The 20460-nt window shown below is 43.4% G+C and overlaps 1 protein-coding gene across 5 annotated transcripts in view; it reads left to right on the top strand.

The window, feature by feature from the left end:
* Window positions 1-20200, top strand: part of LOC126999218 (uncharacterized) — a 152070-nt gene extending 131870 nt beyond the window's left edge. For 4 of the 5 annotated variants that reach the window (XM_050861548.1, XM_050861547.1, XM_050861546.1 and 1 more), the window contains 2 exons: window positions 138-329; window positions 6571-8099. In XM_050861548.1, coding sequence (XP_050717505.1) covers window positions 138-329; window positions 6571-6765 — 387 coding nt within the window. In that variant the 3' untranslated portion in view covers window positions 6766-8099. Of the gene's footprint in view, window positions 1-137; window positions 330-6570; window positions 8100-19292 lie in introns of those variants that run through there. The other variant, XM_050861549.1, reaches the window with a different exon arrangement.
* Window positions 20201-20460: the final 260 nt, after the last annotated feature.

The raw sequence follows: 20460 nt of genomic DNA, 5'->3' as shown, positions 1-20460 counted from the left end.
GGTAAAAACATATCAAAATAATGCATTTTAATATAGCCTAAAGGAACCCTACTCCTGCTCTATTTTAATTATTGTTTTTGCCTCACTAGAACCAACTTAATACGATTCACCAATGAAATTTTTTTTTTTTTTTCCAGATATTTGGATGCATTGGCGGTGCACTAGCAACACTGCGCAAAATGAAACACATCACTGTCCAGTCCTGTGATGAAGATATTCCTCGTGACAAACTGACGGACCCTGACGATGGATGCATCTTTCCTATTCTTGACTCCCATTCTGTGCAGACCCACTACATGAAGGCCATCCTTATGTTCCCCCTTCTCCAGGTATATGTTTTTTTTCATATGCAGTTTTCTTTTTCTGTAAACTAAGGCTTTCCAACCTTCCCAGTAAAACAAGAGAAGGGCTGTACACATCCCACTTCATATTGTTAAACATAAAAATGGTTAGCTTAGATTTTACAGCTATAAAGTCTGTGCAAAAAGTTACCACTCTTTAGGGTTGGCACAGTAACTTTTGCACAAACTGTAACTCCTTGCATGAGCTTACAGTCAATGTGTAGAGCATCAGCAGTGTAGGGCCAAGGGATTTTTTGTATATTTGGCAGCGAGGTGCATCCTACTTCTTTCCCCAGGCCACACATTGCTAGAATTAGTAATCCATCAGTAGAGCTGGGCAGGACCCAACTTTTAAAGTACAGTGGCTTCACATCCAATACATGATTGTCCGGGGCTTTTCGTGGCCAAGGTGGACTCTTTTGGATGAGTATTGATTTAGTTATTATTGTAACGCATTTAAAATGGTCCAACATGCAATCATCCCCAACTGACAAGTGGCCCAAATCCACAGAGATTTCTGTAACGCATGGAAAAATCATTTATGGTTCAGTGTACTTCTCACTCTTTGGTAAGCACCCAGAAGTATGTACGTGACACCAGTCAGCACTAATGTGGGCAGGGGCGATCATGTGATGCAAGGGGCTGCATTTTTTTGCCTAGACCTGAGTCATTTGGGTAAACCAGTTTGCTTGTCCCCAGGCCATGTAAGCATGTTGGGATTTTTATTGTATTTTTTAAGGTGTTTACTAAAAAAAGCTTCTTGCTATAAAAATCAGGTAATAAAAATATGAAATAATAAAAACAATCATAACTACAAGTGGCTGTTCAACTGATGATTGTAAACATACAGACAAGAATGTATGTCACAAGAAGAAGCAACTTATTGAACCTGTTGTAGGGATTTTGTTGAAGACACAGTCAAACTTAACCCTTTCTATACGGCAACGCTGTTGTCGGCGTCATGAAGCGCCAGTGGCATATACAGCGACGCCGATGTTGGCGTCATAATTACATTTTGTTTTAGTTGTTGCTGAGTGATCCCATATTCTGTTCTGACTCTACCTAGAGACTCCGTATATGATATGGTGTCTTATTTTACTTTCAATGTTATTATAGTGTAATAAAGTAAGCGTGTCTTGCGTGCATTTGTACTTGACAGTGATAGTCAATTCTAACAGAAAATGACAAAAATAATGCGAAAGAAATGATATATGTGTATGTGTGGAGTTGTGGAGTTCCTCTTCCTTTGAGTTGCCAAGTGGCTGGGTAGTGAGTGCTTATCTCACCACCCCCTCGGCTCAAGGACGCGGCCTCCCTTTCATCCATCCCGCTGTTTCTGTTCTCTTTCATTCTTCCTATCTTCCTTCTTTCCTTATACTTCCTCCCTCAAAGGTGTGTGTGTGTGTGTGTGAGAGAGAGAGAGAGAGAGAGAGAGAGAGAGAGAGAGAGAGAGATTTACATAGATTTACATAGAAAATCAGACCACACAGACTCCATGGTCCAGACTAGGTAGCCTGTCCTTAAACCTAAGTGATTCTACATAATCAGATGGCTCCAAAACGTTGCATTTCAACTCTAGTTAATATTAAGTTCAAGGAAGTGATGGTCGAGCTTGTTTTTAAAGGAGTCAATCATGTTACACTGGACCACTGACGGTGGGAGCTTATTCCATTCTCGCACTACAACGTTGGTGAAGAAAAATTTGGTGAAGTCTGATTTTACTCGTCTACATTTGAGTTTAATGCTATTGTTCCTCATTCGCAAAGTGTCATCGATCATAAACAATTTTGTTCTGTCTACATTCGTGAAACCATTATTTTAAAACATTCGATCAGTTTTCCTCGGAGGTGACGTTTCTCAAGAGAGAACATGTTAAGGGTGAAAAGCCTTTCTTAGTAGGATTTGTTGCGCAAGGAAGGGATCATTTTTGTTGCCCAACGCTGAACACCTTCTAATTTAGCAATGTCCTTTGCATGGTGGGGAGACCAAAACTGTACCGCATATTCCAAGTGGGGTCTGACTAAACTATTGTAGAGCGGAAGTATTACATCTTTATTCTTGAATAAAAAGTTTCTTTTAATGAAGCCCAACATTCTGTTCGCTTTATTTGCTGCATCGATGCATTGATGTGAGAATTTGAGGTTTGACACGATTTTGACCCCCAGGTTCTTAATGCATTGAACGCTTGTGAGTTTAACGCCACGTATTTCGTAATCGAACTTCTTATTTCTTGTTCCAACTTGAAGGCCCTGGCACTTGTCTACGTTAAAGGGCATCTCCCATCTATCCGACCAAGCTGAAATTTTGTGCAAATCCTCTTGGAGGCCTTGCCTGTCTTCGTCAGTGAGAACCGAGTTACCAATCTGTGTCGTCTGCAAATTTACTAATGTGATTATTGAGTCCAACATCCACATCGTTGATGTAAATAATGAAGAGCACTGGGCCAAGAACCAAGCCCTGAGGTACGCCACTAGTGACCGGCGCCCACTCTGAGTTAAATCCATCAATCACCACTCTTTGTTGTCTGTTGCTCAACCAATTCACGATCCATTGGTTTACTTGACCGTCAATATCTATTTGCTTTAATTCATAAAGTAATTTATGATGTGGGACTTTATCAAATGCTTTCTGGAAATCGAGATAGACTACGTCCAATGATTTGGTTACGTCATAAACTGAGAAGAGGTCGTTATAAAAGGTCAATAGGTTTGATAGGCAGGATCTTTTGTTACAGAAGCTATGTTGTGAATCCCCAATTAATGAGTGGCTTTCAAGGTAACTCACAATTTTGTCTCTAATTATGCTCTCAAGTAGCTTACCTACAACTGAAGTTAAACTAATGGGTCTGTAATTACCTGGTATTTTTTTTGTCTCCTTTCTTAAAAATCTTTCCGTGGCCTATTGCGCCGTTAGTCTTTTCCCTGGTTCACTCCTCCCTCACTTCCTTTCTTTCTTCTCCCTCTCCGTCCCCGTATTTTTCTCCTTCCTTCTCATTTCTTTCTTTTTTCCTTTCACCTCCCTCTCAGTTTTTCTCTTTTTATCTCTTTCCCTCCCACTCACACCTTTTCTCTCCCCCTCTTTCCTCACCTTTACCTGACCCTCCCTACCTCTCTCTTTTAATCTCTTTCCCTCCCACTCACCCTTTCTCTCCCCCTATTTGCTCAGCTTTACCTGACCCTCCCTACCTCTCTCTTTTAATCTCTTTCCCTCCAACTCACACCTTTTCTCTCCCCCTCTTTCCTCACCTTTACCTGACCCTCCCTACCTCTCTCTTTTAATCTCTTTCCCTCCCCTTCTTTCCTCACCTTTACCTGACCCTCCCTACCTCTCTCTTTTAATCTCTTTCCCTCCCCTTCTTTCCTCACCTTTACCTGACCCTCCCTACCTCTCTCTTTTAATCTCTTTCCCTCCCCTTTCCTCACCTTTACCTGACCCTCCCTACCTCTCTCTTTTAATCTCTTTCTCTCCCAATCTTTCCTCACCTTTACATGACACTCACTACCTCTCTCTTTTAATCTCTATCCCTTTCTCTCCCCCTCTTTCCTCACCTTTACCTGACCCTCCCTACCTCTCTCTTTTAATCTCTTTCTCTCCCACTCTTTCCTCAGCTTTACCTGACCCTCCCTACCTCTCTCTTTTAATCTCTTTCCCTCCCACTCACCCTTTCTCTCCCACTCTTTCCTCAGCTTTACCTGACCCTCCCTACCTCTCTCTTTTAATCTCTTTCCCTCCCACTCACACCCTTTCTCTCCCCCTCTTTCCTCACCTTTACCTGACCCTCCCTACCTCCCGTCCCATTTCCTCCTTTCTCACACCCTCTTATCTATAGTCTTATCTCTCACTCTGTCACTCTTCCTCCCTTTCTCCTTTGCCCATTAGATTATATGACCACACACACACACACACACACACACACACACACACACTCGCTCACACACACACACACACACACACACACACACACACACACACACACACACACACACACACACACACACACACTCTCACTCACTCGCTCGCGCGCGCGCACACACACACACACACACACACACACACACACACACACACACACACACACACACACACACACACACACACACACACACACACACACACACACACACACACACACACACACACACACACACACACACACACAGAAGGGGAAATGGGAAGGGTGTGTGGAGGGAGGGCCAGAAGTGAGTTAGCTCAATAGCAAGGCCACACTAGACAAAAACGGCAAAATGTATGGAGTTCGTCAAAATCGCTCTCGACAGGGTTTACGTTTCGAGATCTAGCGACGAAACTACTGGGAGTAGGGAAATGTTATGCACCATTTTGGAAAGCACATTGGCAGGGCTAAATCATTTGTTAAATAAGTGTTTTGAAATTCTCAAAAAATGAGTGGGTCTCAAGGTTGGGAACTCAAAAATACGATTTCTTTTTTTCGAGTCGTTTTTTTGTGAATTTATTCGATTTTCGACCCTTTTGAGTTGGTGTTCGAGCCGGTTTCTAACTAAAAAAAAATATAGCCCTTGCATTTTGCCATCGATTGATACCAATAATTTTTCTTTAGCCCCAGAAATAAGGGAGTTATTGCGATTCGCACCAAAACGGTTGATTTTACAAAATCCACGACTTAATGACAAAGTTGGGGCAAGTGTCCGTTCCATATGTAAAGGTTTCACTGGTAGTTGTAATAGTAGTAGTAGTAGTATTGTTGTTATTATTATCATTATAATTAGTAGGCTAGTAGTAGTGTTCACAGGAATGATACCCCCACAGATCTCAGTAAATTTTTACAAGGGCGCAATTTAGGTCCTAAGGGTGGGGCGGCCGCGCCCCCCAACCCCCCCCCCCTGGATCCACCACTGCTGTCAGTCATGGCAGGCTAGAGAAATTTTAGGGTTGCTATCCGTTCCTTAAAATATGGATTCATTCTGTATTGGAGAATGGGATGTTGCGTTCTTTATTTTTTTTTATCTCAAGGTAACAGCCCTAACTGAGACCCTATTCCCATTGTTTTCCACTTTGAGCACTCTTGTCTTGCAGCGAACAGAGGGAACCCACACTCACGTCTTCCACTTGTACAAAGAGACACGCCAGTGCTCGTCGAAAGACCGACTTGGTCGGCGAGGCTGATCTGATAGAGTCGGTCTATCCCGTCCCCTTCATGAGCCGTTACCCGGCAAGGATCTGTGGTCTTTCCTTGAAGGGACGCACGCACTTGACCCTGATGGACTCCATATAGTCCGTGTCCCCACCTGTGAGGTGGCAAAAAAAAAAAAAAAAAAAAAAAAAAAAAAACAGGATGCTCATATACCAAGTCACTGCTCATAAACCAAGGCATTTTTTGTGGAATTTTTTGCTCATAAATCAAAACACTTGTAAACTAAAGCACTCGTATACCGAGGTTTGACTGTACGTATATGTATTATTGTACTATATTATTTATATTTTTTATCATCGCTGTTTATTATTAACATTACTTTTATTCCGTATATTTAACATGTAAAATGATTTTAATGTTAATATTTTTTGGGATATGGGATGCATTAATAGGATTCACATTAATTTAAATGGGGAAATTCGTTTTGGTTCATGAGTTTTTTGGTTTGTGAGCAAAATTCCGGAACAAATTAAGCTCGTAAACCGAGGTATGACTGTACATATATATGATTGGTAAAATTTACTAAATAATGTGGGGGAATTAGAGACTGTACCTGCATGCCAGGAAGCATAGACAGGACTGATGGAGGCCATGCATGTCTTGTACTCGATCGAGTCACTTGACGATACATGAATCCATCACTTGCAGGTCCTGTCCACTGACCACTAAAGGCAATTTCACATAGGCAAAGTAAAGGCATTGCTAATTATATTCCTTATGATTATCATACTCTATATTGGTACGACAGGTTGAAGTTTTTATTATACTAATTAAGGCTTTTCCAAGAACATTCCCTGTGTGCATAGTAATATTCCAAATATTAAATCAAACATAAAAACTGCTCAAAATGCATTTACATGATTAGTCTATTTATCAATATTTCTCTCAGAACAGTTACTAATCTTTCAGGAAACCTAAGGTTCCAGAGAACCCCAGTTGAGAAATGCTGATCTATAATCTTGACTTATTCAATGGATTAATTTCTTCAACATTAAATATACTGTACTTTCAAAATTAATCTGGATCTTTTTTTTTTTTTTTTTGTTTTCTTTTTTACAGAAAGAAACAACTTTCCAGTACCTGTGTACATTGAAATCTTTAGAACTGGATGACCAGTATTTTTCTCCAAGAGTGGATCGGATGGTGGCTGCTCTGAGGGCCTCAGGAGTGCTGGTCAATGGCCTTTACCGCACTGCCACTGCCACTCCAAGATCATTAGGTGTGGACGACATGATACAAGCCCTTAATTCATAAAGATTTATCCATCTATGTTATTAAGTTGGGAAATGTACTTTATCTTGAACAGTTTGTTTTTAATAGATTGTTTTTAAAGTAAAGTGTACTATTTTTCATATCAGCTAAAGTCCACTCTTTTGTTTGTTATATTGCAGATACCTTTTTTGTACAGAATATGTCTAAATACAAGTGCTAAGCCTTACAATGATCTTTTGGATGATTAATAGCTGTGCTACAAGTGGTGGAACTAAAACATCTCCATGTGACTGGTCGCACACAGCTTCAGCTGAAGTCACGAATAACCATCATTTTTTGCAATCACCTCTGACGTGAAAAGGTTGGGTTATATTTATATGTTTGATGTCTTTTTTAAGGGTTGCTTTCACAGTCATTGGGCACATTCCCTAACCAAAAGCCTTACCATTCTGGTAACAGGCATTACCAACGCCTCATCCGATTTCAGTTGTTTTTGTGGTATCAGTGACCCCCAACCTGGTGATGATCATAACTAAATTAAGGCGCTTTATTTGGTATTTTTGGTATGCCGGAGCAATGTACATGTACACTTTGCATCAGCTGAGCAGAGGACTGTGAAGGATAAATGTGAAAACTAAACGTATAAGAATAAACATGAAGAAAAAAAATGTTAAGAATAATTACCGTATTTCCCGCCATATAAGACACACTGGAGTATAAGATGCTCCTATAATTTTTCAAGATATATTTAGAAAAAATAAAAAAAACTCCACATTTTCCTTGAACATTAAGTTCAGGGAAAATGTGGAGAATTTTTTAATTAGTATATGCAGTAATACATTTGGCCACCTTACTTACAATTATGACTATGATACTGTATGTTGCTTTGTTCTCTTCTCTGTGTTCAAAGTGTTCCACTGTTGGTTGAAGAATCACAGTGCTCTTACCCCGAGCAGCTGTGACTTTGAAAGAAATGGTAAACAAAAGGGTTGGTTGGTAGATTCACTCACTGCGCAGTGTGCAGGCAGTAACTTTCGCCAAGCTTCTGAGGGAACTAAACACACTGGGATGCTACGTTCAGTGGGCAATCTTGGTCTTGATCTTGACTTTCAGGGACCATATACATACTTTCAAGTAGGGGGGCTCCCGTGGTCCCGTGGTAGAGTCTCGGCCTTGCGCTTCGGCGGGGTGCCTGTAGCGTATGGGTTCGAGACCTATCAGTTACCATGGGGGTGGAAAGGTGGGCTCTTTCCGACACCCTCAGCCCCGTTGTTGGGCCTCCTCCTTGAAAAAATTGGGTATCTCTCTACCAGCCGTCTGGGGGGTTGCGCGGCATGCTCCGCCTTCCTCCATTGGGGTATATCCCCAACGAAATACACACACACACACACACACACACACACACACACACAAAAAAAAAAAAAAAAAAAAAAAAAAAAAATTCAAGTATAAACAGATGTTGATTAATTTCTGTCAATCATATTATGTTTTAATATAGTTACTTTTACAATGAGGAACAAAATTGTGTTTACAATAAACACTTTAGTCATCCACAGATATCCGTTCTTTTGAAGACGTATCACAAAAAACGTAAGCTGATAGGGCCGCTGCACAGCATAAATAGCTCCAGACTAATCCAGCCAAGTCCGCCCCACGGTCGCCGAGCAGAGTCACATCAGGCAGCACCCTGCTCCGCCAAGTTCCCGTGTAACAGCAGCTTTAACCATCACCACCGAGGTACCCCGCAGACTGGTGACTGGCGGTGTTGTGTTTTGTGTTTCGTGTTCACGCTGCGCCTCGGCTCCCACGTGTGGCATGCCTTCTTCTTCTTGTGACCTGTATGATTTTATCGCTTTGCATGTCCTCCTCCTCTCTTCTGCTTATTCACATTTTCCTTTTCTATTGCATCACTATTCATTATTTAAATAAATCAAAATTTGTATCTTTGGCGCATAGTGCGCATGGGTAATTTTTTGGCATTTTCTGAGTGAAAAAACTGCACATTACATGCCACAGAATACGGTATATTTCATTCTGGAGACATCTGGGAACTATTGTGTCAAATGGAGGTGTTTTGGGTGTTAGTTTTGTACAGGTAACAATAACCCCTAGGCCTACCAAAACCTAACCATCGACGTATAAGACACAGGCTGATTTATTTAATCTTCATTTTTTTTTAAAAAGTGCGTCTTATATGTCGGGAAATACGGTATGATAAATAAATGTGGTGTCGCTGGAATACACTTCTTAAATCTGCTAATAGCCTAAATATTTCCTAGTTTCTGCATGGGCACATCTTTTTACTCAGTGATGTCCCACTCTGCCCCAATGATACTCCAGTGTACACAAAAGTATCTTCACCTCAATCCATAAATGACGAGTGACCCGCAGGCGGAAATTTTGGTGGGTTCCGTTAAAGGATGGGTGTCCCACGTGCGGACGGCTCCGTTTTTTTGTGTTTCTTCTGTTTCCTCGTGACTTTCGCTATTGCTCTACATCTGAAATTCACTAATTGACAACCTTAGGCCTAAAAGCACACAAAATGGCCTATAAGTGGTTCAGTCACCCAGCTAGTTGTGATGGAAAGCTTTTTTTGGGGGGGGGGCTCAGAATACAAAGAAATTTGCTCATAAAGCCAAGTCTTTACCTCATGTACACACATGGACCTTAATTGTTTATTTCTAATTGTTATCATTAGTTGTTTCATTATGATTTTCAGTTGTAATATTATGTGTCACACATGCTTTTATGAAAAATGTACTTGAAAAACAGCTGTTTTTTTTTTTTTTTTCTGGGGCCACCCCTTAGATTTCTTTGTGTCCTTTAGGGGTTAATGAACGTCAGGTGTCTTTTACCCTGATAACCTTTCAATGTCTTTGTACCCAAGGATCCTGGATTGTGAACTGTACCCACAATGTTCATTGGGGTAAAAAGATTTCCTTTTTACCCCAATGTACCTCCTTATATTCCAGTGTACCCCATTGTTACCTCCATGACACCCTGATGTACCCAATGTACTCCAATAAACCAATGTACATTGGGGTATATTTTGGTAATGTTCTGTACATTGGAGCATCATTGAGGTAATATTGGAGTACATTAGGGTGACATTATAGGACAGTGGGGTATCATTGAGGTACAATATTGAGATATGTTGAGGTAGGCTATCATTTGGGTACTAATGGCCGGGTTGCACTGGAATGTAATGGGGTACAGTGTGGTAAAACGATACCTTTTACCTCAGTGAACATTGGGACCCAGTTTGCAATCTTGGATCATTGGGGTAAAAAGACTTAGCATGTTTCATTGGGGTTCACTGAAGTAAAAAGTTATAGTCATCTGGGGTGAAAAAAAAATATAACTTTGCTCTGACACATTTATATGAAGCTTTTGTGAAAAACAAATAGTACTGCAACGTTTGGTACATGTAGACATGTGTAACGGTATATGATGGAAATTCACTCTGCAGTTAACCTAAGAGCATTACAAAAAAAAATAGAGGATTTTCTTTTCCCCCAGAAAAGGGGGTGAGAGCATATCACCTTTGGGGTGAAAAAATACATAGGTATATCTCGTAGAACTCTACGCTCGCCTCTCCCCCACCAGCGTGGTTGCCTTCCTTGATCTCAAAAGTGCCTTTGACATAGCCAACAGGGATATTATTCTTGACCAGCTGGTAGACTTCGGTGTTAAAGGAAGCCTTCTAAAGTGGATAAGGGGTTATCTTTGGTCTAGAACCTCGCGTATCTTTTTTAGGAGTGCATGCAGTTCCAGCGAACGATTTGAGCTTGGCACCCCACAGGGTGGTGTTCTAAGCCCTCTTCTCTTCAATGTCCTGATGCACCGTCTACCCTCTCTTCTTCCTGCCATCCCCGGAACTACTGCCACCTGTTACTCGAACGACATCTGCATCCATTCGACCTCACTTCATGATCTTCAGCTATTTCTTCACAATTTCTATGTGTCTAGTACCACCTGTGGGCTTATTATCTCCCCGGATAAGAGCAGGATCTTCTTCTCCCGCAACCTCAGAGCACTGCCAGCGTTCACCATGGGCAGGAATGCTATCCCTCACTGCACACAGTACACATACCTGGGCGCACCAGTCCGGATCACCCCAGCCATACCCGCTCGCCAACGGATCCATCCCATCGTGAAGGACCTTCTTGACCGTTTGCAGCCCCGCTTCTCCCATATCAAGTGGCTTGCCACCAATGCCACAGGTGTCTCCATCCTGGTGCTGAGGACTCTTTACATCCTGTTCCTTCGGTCAGTCTTTGACTATCTGTCCCCTGCACTAAGTCATCTCCCCAGAAAAGCACTAGGACCCCTTGAAGTATTCCAGAATCGAGTCACGAGGTTTATCCTGGGGTGTCCTCTCTCCACTCGCATAGTCAACATGCAGACGGAACTCGACCTGCCTCCACTTGTAGATAGGATTTATGCCAATGTGACATATTTCTCGGTCAAGTGTCCCCGCTCTCCCCATATTGTTCCACGCTTCTCTGCAGTCATCAGAACATCGCTTGACCTTGACGCACCCAGACTCCAACTTTGACCGGGTGGCCGCAACCTCGTCAATACTGTGTGTGACAACATTCGTGATCTGGCCATTAACGTCCCTGAGGAGGCAGCTGTTCCTGGCTTACCATCATATCCGGTCCCCCTCCCTGCTGTCACACTTACACCGACATCCAAAGACTCCCCTCTCCTCCTCCAGAAGCAATTGGCTCTGGAAACCATCGCCGCTGTGTCCACGTCAGTCCCCGCCATCCATCACATCTACGTTGACGGTTCAGTGCAGGCAGACGGGAGTGCAGCATGTGCCATGTTCTCCCTCACCATGAAGCCACCTGTGGGGGATGAGTGGCTTGGCCGCAGGCTACCCGACTCATCGAGCTCCACCTTCTGTGAACTTCACGGCATCCTGGATGCAGTAACTCTCCTTGCTCGGCGAAGAGTGAATGGAGTTATAATCTGTGACTCCCAGTCTGCTCTCCATGCCCTCTCCTCGCCCAGGCCCAGCTGTGACCGTGTTGTGCAGGACGTCCTGCGTCAACTAGCCATTGCCAGCGATTCCTCTCTTGTCATGTCCTTCGTGTGGACGCCCTCCCACATCGGGCTTGCTGGTAATGACACGGTGGATCGTCTTGCCAAGGCGGCCTGTACACTGGCCTTGCATGATGCGGATGCTGTGCCCTCCCTCCGGTGCCTACGACACAGCATATGCTCAGCTGCTCTCACCAAGACGGTGCGTCGCAGGGATGCAGAACGGGCCAACAGTGGGTCTATCCAGCACCATGACAGCATGCTCCAGTGACGTCACAAGTACCGCCGACACGGCCTCATGGTACAGAGGCACAATATTGTGAGTGCGCGGCTCAGGCTCGGATACCGGCCTGTGTGGCAGGTCTCCCAAGAAGAGGATGTGCCGCACTATTCCTCCTGCAAGCTGTGCGAACAACCAAACTCCAACACCCTTGAACACTATTGCCTCCAGTGCCCCACAGTAGCAAACTTACTCCCACGCAGACAGACCATACTCCAAACATGTAAATATTTGCTCACTGCAGACATCTTAGACACAGTTCTGGCTAGATATCTGCATTTTGGTGGCTGTTAATTGTAAATATTTTGTTTTTTGTATATATTTTGCTTGTGTGTGTGTGTGTGTACTTTACGTCCATGTATTTACGTATTGTGTGTGTGAGTGTGTGTGTATGTGTGTGTGTGTGTGTGTGTGTGTGTGTGTGTGTGTGTGTTGGCGTGGATGGGTATTATACGTATAGGCTATGTATGTATGTCTCACAAAGTTATTTTGCAGCGTGCTCTGCGAGTCACCGATGTGTAACTAATTTGCTGCACAAATGTCAATAGGTCTGTCGCCCTTGGGCGTAGTAAATTTACTAAATAATAATAATAATCGTGGCAAGGCAATCAAAAGGAAACTGTGGCACGGCTTGACTCCCGATTCAAAAGCTAAATTAGAAGGATTCCTGGATGAGGACTACCCATTAAATAAATTCATTGATCGAGTGGAACATGAGTGCCAGTGGCGCGAAGCTACCCACGCATCTTCTCTATATAGAGTTAGAGAAGAGCGAAAAACGGCCACTGAATCACCACCTGTGAACCGTCCACCCAACCCTAACGATACGCCTAACCCAAATGCTACATCCAGCGAATCATCAGAGGTAGAAGAACTCAAAAGGAAGATTAGGGATTTAACTGAACGTGTAGGAAAATTGCAAACATCAAACCGTTAGCCACGACCAGACTGTCGGTCACACACGCATTTTTTGAGTGTTGGCGGAAACCGGCGCGTGGCACATGCTCTGATTGCAAAAGGAGCGGATGCTGGCGTGGAAGTAAAACTTGTCCGGGTCAACCAGCCAGTCGAACATGACGAACCCAGGGACACACCTCACCTATCATCAGTTTGGCTATCAACAGTAAAATCATGAGAGCGGTGGTAGACTCGGGTAGTGGTCATACCCTTATCAAAGAATCGGCTGCGAATAAACTAGGGAGTGAAATAAATAAAAGACGCAACATACCTACTAACGGTTTCAGGGGCCGTGTTCCCCTGTTTTTCGTAAATAAAACTGTAAGAAAGCGTCGGACAAGGATGTTATTTTGGCAGTGGATGTTTGAGACCCCGACCTAATGGGCAAAAATATGATTCGGTGTCACATGTGGATAATGAAGCACTTATAAGAGTAAATTTAGGGTAAACTTGGCTGAAAGTTAAAGGCACTGTGAGCGAGGCTAGCCCCACCCCACTCATCTTCTCGTGACGTCGATGTGACGTTTAGCTCTGACGTATGAGTAATCATCCATCCAACCAGCAATTATATGTCTTACTGCTTCACACACACACACACACACACACACACACACCGTAGCAATATTTAATCTACAGTAAATATGGGTGTTCCTTATATGGACTATCAGTTGGGGAGAAACAGTTTTACTCGAAGGAAATTACTTATCCTTTACATGGAAAATGTGACTATTGGTAGTACATGCGATTCAAATACAGGGTATTTCAGAAGTATGTGCCAAAAATCAAGGGAAATGGGCTAACACATAATTGAATATAAAATACTAAATGATCATATTGGCAAATAACAATAGATTTCGAATTACAGCACCTCACAGGTCTCCCTGGAATGTGTAAATGTAGGGATTGCCACAAAATGTCAGACATGTGAAATTACTTAAAGGCCATAAAGTCTCACGGCACACAGCAGATGTACAAGTTCGGTAGGAATGTTCCAAAAGCTGTGGAATGTACAGTATGTGATAACCTGCACATACGTTAGTAATAAGATTCGTAATGATACGGTCGTATGTACAGTATCAGATAGTGTATCACCCTTTAGGTGGTAACATGCCATAAACGACAAAGGTGTTGTTGGGTGGTTGGGTGGGGATGCTTGTGTGAGGAAGGAAAGGTTGGGTATGGGAAAGGTTGACGAACCAACGAGGGATGAAACCAGAAACTACTGCTCGCTTACATACATGCAGCATGTACTACCAATAGTCACATTTTCCATGTAAAGGATAAGTAATTTCCTTCGAGTAAAACTGTTTCTCCCCAACTGATAGTCCATATAAGGAACATCCATATTTACAGTAGATTAAATATTGCTACGGTGTGTGTGTGTGTGTGTGTGTGTGTGTGTGTGAAGCATTAAGACATAATTGCTGGTTGGATGAATGATTACTCATACGTCAGAGCTAAACGTCACATCGACGTCATGAGAAGATGAGTGGGGCGGGGCTAGCCTCGCTCACAGTGCCTTTAACTTTCAGCCAAGTCTACCCTAAATTTACTCAAGTGCTTCATTATCCACATATGACACCAAATCATATTTTTGCCCATTAGGTCGGGGTCTCAAACATCCACTGCCAAAATAACATCCTTGTCCGACGCTTTGTTAAAGTTTTATTTGCGAAAAACAGGGGAACACGGCCCCTGAAACCTATAGTAGTTCACGGGCTCCCCTCTCCGAGTTATTGGCATGGTTTGGTAAGAAATTGGGGTAGGTAACGATCATGTACACAAACAATGGGTTCCAGTGGTCCCAAATAGTTACCTTGATGCAGAGCTACTGCTGGGTACTGACATCATAGGGAAGGCGGCTTTTCAATGGAACGTTGGACGAGATAGTCTGGCACAATGCTTCGTACGTAGTTGGTCACATCAGACGACAGAAAAGAAAGGTAGAGAGGATACGAAGCATTTCCCCGCCCCTAACCATAGGCTACATCCTCAAAAGGGTAAATCTCATTAAGCCCCTCCATATTGAACCCTATACATCACAATTTATCCCTATCCAGGTAAAGGAAAACCCAAATGCCACCTTGCTGGTTCACTCTCAACCCAACATCAGTCAAAACAGTTTACCGTTCCTAACTAAAGTAAATGATCAAAACACCATCTACATTCCTTTCGTTAAGAATACCAAAGCAGTAAAGGAATTTAAAACGGGAACATTATTAGGTTCATATGAACACCTCGAGGACGAACCAAACCATGCGAATGAGACGGCCGAGGTTATCCGAAACACCTGGGAGATTCAAAATGACCTCCTCCCAACCACCGATCAAGTGAACATCCAGGGTAGCAGAACAGAACGACTAGGAAAAATTATAAAACAGCAGAAATGGAACCATCTTACTCATGAACAAAAGGAGGAACTGAATTCAGCCATTCTAGACCACACCGAACTTTTCATTCTGGGCAAAAGTTAACCCCCCTGCGAAAATTAATGTAGCCGACCCGAGACCGAGTCGAGGCCCTAGATATCGTTGCAAAAAAGGTGATAGCGGAAATGTTACAAGACATGGAGAATAGGGAGATCATTGAGAAGTCGACATCTGCGTGGCTTTCACCCATAGTCTTAGTGAATAAACCTGATGGTAGTAAGAGGATGTGTCTGGACTACCGACACGTTAACACGCACCTTATTTTTTTTTTTTTTTTTTTTTTTTTTTTTTAAGTCTTGGCCTATTGCGCCGGTAGGCTTCTTCCCGGTGGATCCTGATGGTCGGTCCAAGGCTTCTTCCCGGTGGGTCCTGATGGTTGGCCCAGCCCGTGTACTGATATTTTATCCCTTGCCGAGACTGGAAGAGCTGGTAGAGCAAGCAGCGGGCCAGCAATTTTATACCACCCTTGACATGCGTGAGGCTTACTTTCAAATTTTATTAGATGAAAACAGCAGGGACGTTACCACCTTCAGTGATGGAGTCATATTGTATAGATTCAGGCGACTGCCATTTGGCTTCAGCTGGTCCCCTGCGATTTTTTCTCGCCATATGGCTACCCTCCTATCTCCCCTGCTTAAAGAAGGCTGGATTAAAAACCATTTGGACGATTTAATCATTTGGGCAGCAGATTTTTTTACCTTAACAAGCCGACTGAAAAAGGTTTTTTCCCTACTCACTGAGAATGGCGTCAAACGAAACTTAAGTAAATGTGAATTTGGGAAAGAGGAAGTCACATTCCTAGGATACAAGATCTCAAAAGAGCGCAGCCGACTTAATCCTAAGAATGTATAGAAGCCCCCCAGCTAAAGTAAAAGAAGTAAGGAGATTCTTAGGAATGGCCGGGTTCTATCGAAAACATGTAAATAACTTTGCAAAAATAGCCGCCCCTCTCACTAACCTCACTCGGGCCAAGGAAAGCTTCAATTGGAACGAACAATGTCAAACGGCTTTCGAGACACTTAAGGAATGCCTTAAGTCTGGCATCTTCTGTGAAAACTGCAAGTTGATACCATTATTCCTTATATTTTTAAATCGCCTTTGTTTACCATTATTTAAGGGGCTTTAAATGACCCGCGCGCCACATGTTCGGTCACCTGGCTGAGAAACTCATCATTTTGGAGCATATATTTACTTTTTTTTTTTTTTTTGTAGAGTTTCAGTTGGCAACATTATTGATGAGCCGTGAGGGACTCAGAGGGAGCCCCGGGTCCCCGAGTACCCAGCGAGACGTCAGTGTGAGCTCGTCTGCGCTCCGCTTTCCAACGCTACTTCAGTTTCTTTTGTATTCTTCTTTCCTTTAGCAAGTTTGGAAGGATGCCTCGTTATAATAAAGCAAAGCATGCACGGATAGATGCGGCAAGGCAGATGAGGGAAAAGAAAGAAAAGCAAGAGGAGTTGCATTGTCATGGTAATAAGTCGCCGTTTTCTGGTAAAATTTCACATGCATTGGGATAAAAATTATATAACCAAAAGGAAACCATGGTTTATTATCATATTCAGGGCTAATTGGCACCTGGTCCCCTCCTGTATGACAGGATATTACTCACTCGTAGGTGAGGATATCAGGGGGCGCCACCCTCCTCTTGTCGCCAGGATTATTAGAAGCCGCCTGACTGGTAGTCTTCACTTCCTTCTCGTGAATGGGGCTTCTTTTTGGTCCTCTTCTGTACAGGAGTTGTTCTCCTGCTATCTTGAATGAAGACTATCAGCCAGGCGGCTTCTAATAATCCTGACGACAAAGAGGAGGGTGGCGCCCCCTGATATCCTCACCTGCGAGTGAGTAATATCCTGTCATACAGGAGGGGAGATGGTGCCAATTAGCCCTGAATATGATAATAAACCATGGTTTCCTTTTGGTTATATCATTTTTATCCTAATGCATGTAAAATTTTACCAGAAAAACCCAACATATGGAATTATACACACTTCTCGGTGGGAAACAGCTCGTATCTCAAAATTTAAGTTTTTTACATATCAAGCGTCTCTCCTTTGTTGTCCTACAAGATAATGGAGATGTAAAGGTATCGTTGGAAAGAGGAAAGAACGGGCTATTTTTCCCCAAAGATAGATTTTCAAAAAAGGCTCTTCATACTGTGCTAGATTTTTTTGTCAGAAAAATTTAAAAAAATTTAAAAGAAAAAGATTTTTCTTTTCTTAATTTTTATTTCAAAATGAAACGTCAAATAAAAAATCTGTCTTCGGGGAAGTGAAGATACATGTATGTATATTATCAACACTAATAGCAACTAGTTTGAAAACAAGTGAGGAGGAGAGATTTTATCGGTCACTTTTTTTTTTTTTTTTTCAAAATGAAAAATATTTATTTCTACGAAACTAATTGGCGGATCTCAATGAAAAATGGGAATTTACTATTGTAGTTACTAAGGCACATACACACCACCAAATCATAAGGATCAGACAAATATGAATGTCACCTCTAAGGCTGCGTTTACACCAAGCACGTCGCGTCCCGTCACGTCACGTCAAGTCATGAATCGCCACCCCAGTTTAACACTGATTTGTATGGATATTTGAAAAATGCGTTTACACCGGTTCCGTCCAGTCACGTCACGTCACGCCGCGTCGCGTCGCGTCAAGTCAATATATAGAGCTGGTTCTATTTTTCACCTGACGTGACGTGACGTGACGTGACGGGACGCGACGTGCTTGGTGTAAACGCAGCCTAAGAGTAACAGGCGTCTATTCCCCTTAAGGCAAAAGGAGATGATCTGCCAAACACAGAACGAGCATCTTTATAGTTAAGCCAAGCCTGCCGTTTACGACGTTTGATATCATTAGGTACGCTTGTGGTCCAAGGAGGCTTAAGTGAACAGGGACCTGGTTTCTTTGAACATAAAGCGGTGGAAAGTATCGAACAATAAACGCTTAAATCTTGAGTAAGACTGATAAATATCTAAGCCCATAAATTCAATGTCCCAGTCAATATCCTTGAAATGTTTATTTATTAAACTGTACTTTCTTTGAAAAAATCATATTCATCCTTTGAATTCATTGGGCTAGATTCAAGGGGACAAAATATATAGATAGTCAAATATTACAAGAAATTGGTCACAGCCAGAAAAGGGGTCAATCAAATTAACATTTGATATTCTATCATTTTCATGGTAAAGATCAAATCCAATATATTGTTAGATCGAAAATAAGTAGCCTGCTTGACCCACTGTACGCATAAGACCCAGAGAGCTAAAAAAAAATCAAGAAATTGCTCACCGAGTATAGAACTACCAACAGGAACGTCAGAGGACCAATCAATGGAAGACAGGTTTAATTAAAATCCCCAGCCAAAATAAGTTCTGTACCCTCACAAACAGACTCAAGGTAGGAGATGAGAGCTATATTGTCCATCAAAGAATTACTTAATTGGAGGTCTGTAAACAACCAAAACAGTAACACCAAAATCCGGCAAACATACCCCAACTGTGTTTTTTAATTGGGATGATCTTTAAAAGTTCTACCAACCTTAATGTCATTCCTAAAATAAATTCCAACACCATGTTTTCTTAGGTTAGAAGGATAATCATTTATAAAGAAATTGTAACCAGCTATACTGACAACAGAGTCACTGATATTAGAATTAAACCATGTCTCACACACACCACATAAGGCTACATTACAGCTAGACAGTAAATCTACTAACGTACTAACTTTATTCACCAAACAATTTAAATTCAAAAGAACGAAAGTAATAAAAAAATTATGCACAGGGACGTTATAACATCAGTATATGTTTGGAACTGGAGAGATCTAATGATCGTTTTCTGTGGTGCCAACAGTACTAGGACGGACAAGGGGATCAGGCTCAGAGGACACAGGAGCCGCAGCAAGACCTTGAGCCACTACCTGATCGGGTTTCTTGACCTGCCCAGGGGCGTAGCCAGGATTTCAGTTAGGGGGGGCACAATCTTTACCAGTCTGTCTCAATACTGATCACAGTCTCGTCTACACGGCCGTGCTGTGTAGACGTGCGTTGTCCTGTGCTCCGTCCGTGGATGCCCTGCCTTCCACGGAATAAACGGTGTCTAGAGGACATGGCTGACGAACATTCCTACTCGGCGGCTTCCGGGCAGTGTCCTGCCCCTGAGGAACGGCGCCTGTGGTCTGAGGAGACTGAAGAGATGGCAGACTCTGCCGAACTTGACCCTCGCCTTTGTTCGGAGGACCACGTGGCCAGCGCTAGCAAGCGGCTCAAGCCGGATAATCCTGGCTGCCTCTCCCCCACTGCCTCTCCTGTTAAAGCTGCCACCGCACCCATGGAGGGTGTGCAGTCTGGTAGCTCTGAGACTGTCCTGGTCGACGGTGAGGTGCCCCTGGAGGACACGCACCCAGCCGCGGCCCCGCGCCAACCCACCCGCCGCCGCCTAGACTTCCCCGCCGAGGCCGGGCTGACACCAGCCCAGCAATACACGTGGTTTGCTTCTCTACTGAAGCAGCACGGTGAGTTGGAGCCGCTCTTCAAGGAGGGTAGGCTCCGACCTTATCTCACGGTCAGGGACGACGTCGCCTTCTACAAGCGGCTCCTCACTGAGGGGTTCCTCGACGTAGTTATGGTCGAAAATGCAGCGGAGCGGCAGCACACTGTCATCATCCACAATGTGCCGCTCTACATGAATGCCAACTTCATTGAGACCCCAGACAACTTTCTGTGGTTAAAGCGCAGGTATGCGGGCACGGCCCCTCGCCCGCAGCTTCTTGGAGCGGTGCTGGGCCACGTCCCGACAGAGGTGCACCTCCTCGGGATGGGTCAAAGGCTGTGGAGCCCTACACGGCGGAGCCCGACATCTGTCGCCACTGTTGCCGGTGGGGCCATCAGGAGTGGCGCTGCAGATCGGCCCCTCGGTGCCGGTATTGTGCGGACACGCACAAATCAGCTCTGTGCCTCCAGAAGATCCAGGCGGGCACACCCGTCCCCCGTAAGTGCTGCAACTGTGGTGGTGAGCATAA

Source organism: Eriocheir sinensis, chromosome 16 (assembly GCF_024679095.1).
Source record: "Eriocheir sinensis breed Jianghai 21 chromosome 16, ASM2467909v1, whole genome shotgun sequence".
NCBI classification, from domain to species: domain Eukaryota; kingdom Metazoa; phylum Arthropoda; class Malacostraca; order Decapoda; family Varunidae; genus Eriocheir; species Eriocheir sinensis.
Note: the sequence above shows the minus strand (reverse complement) of the source record. Positions and strands in the feature narration are given on the sequence as shown.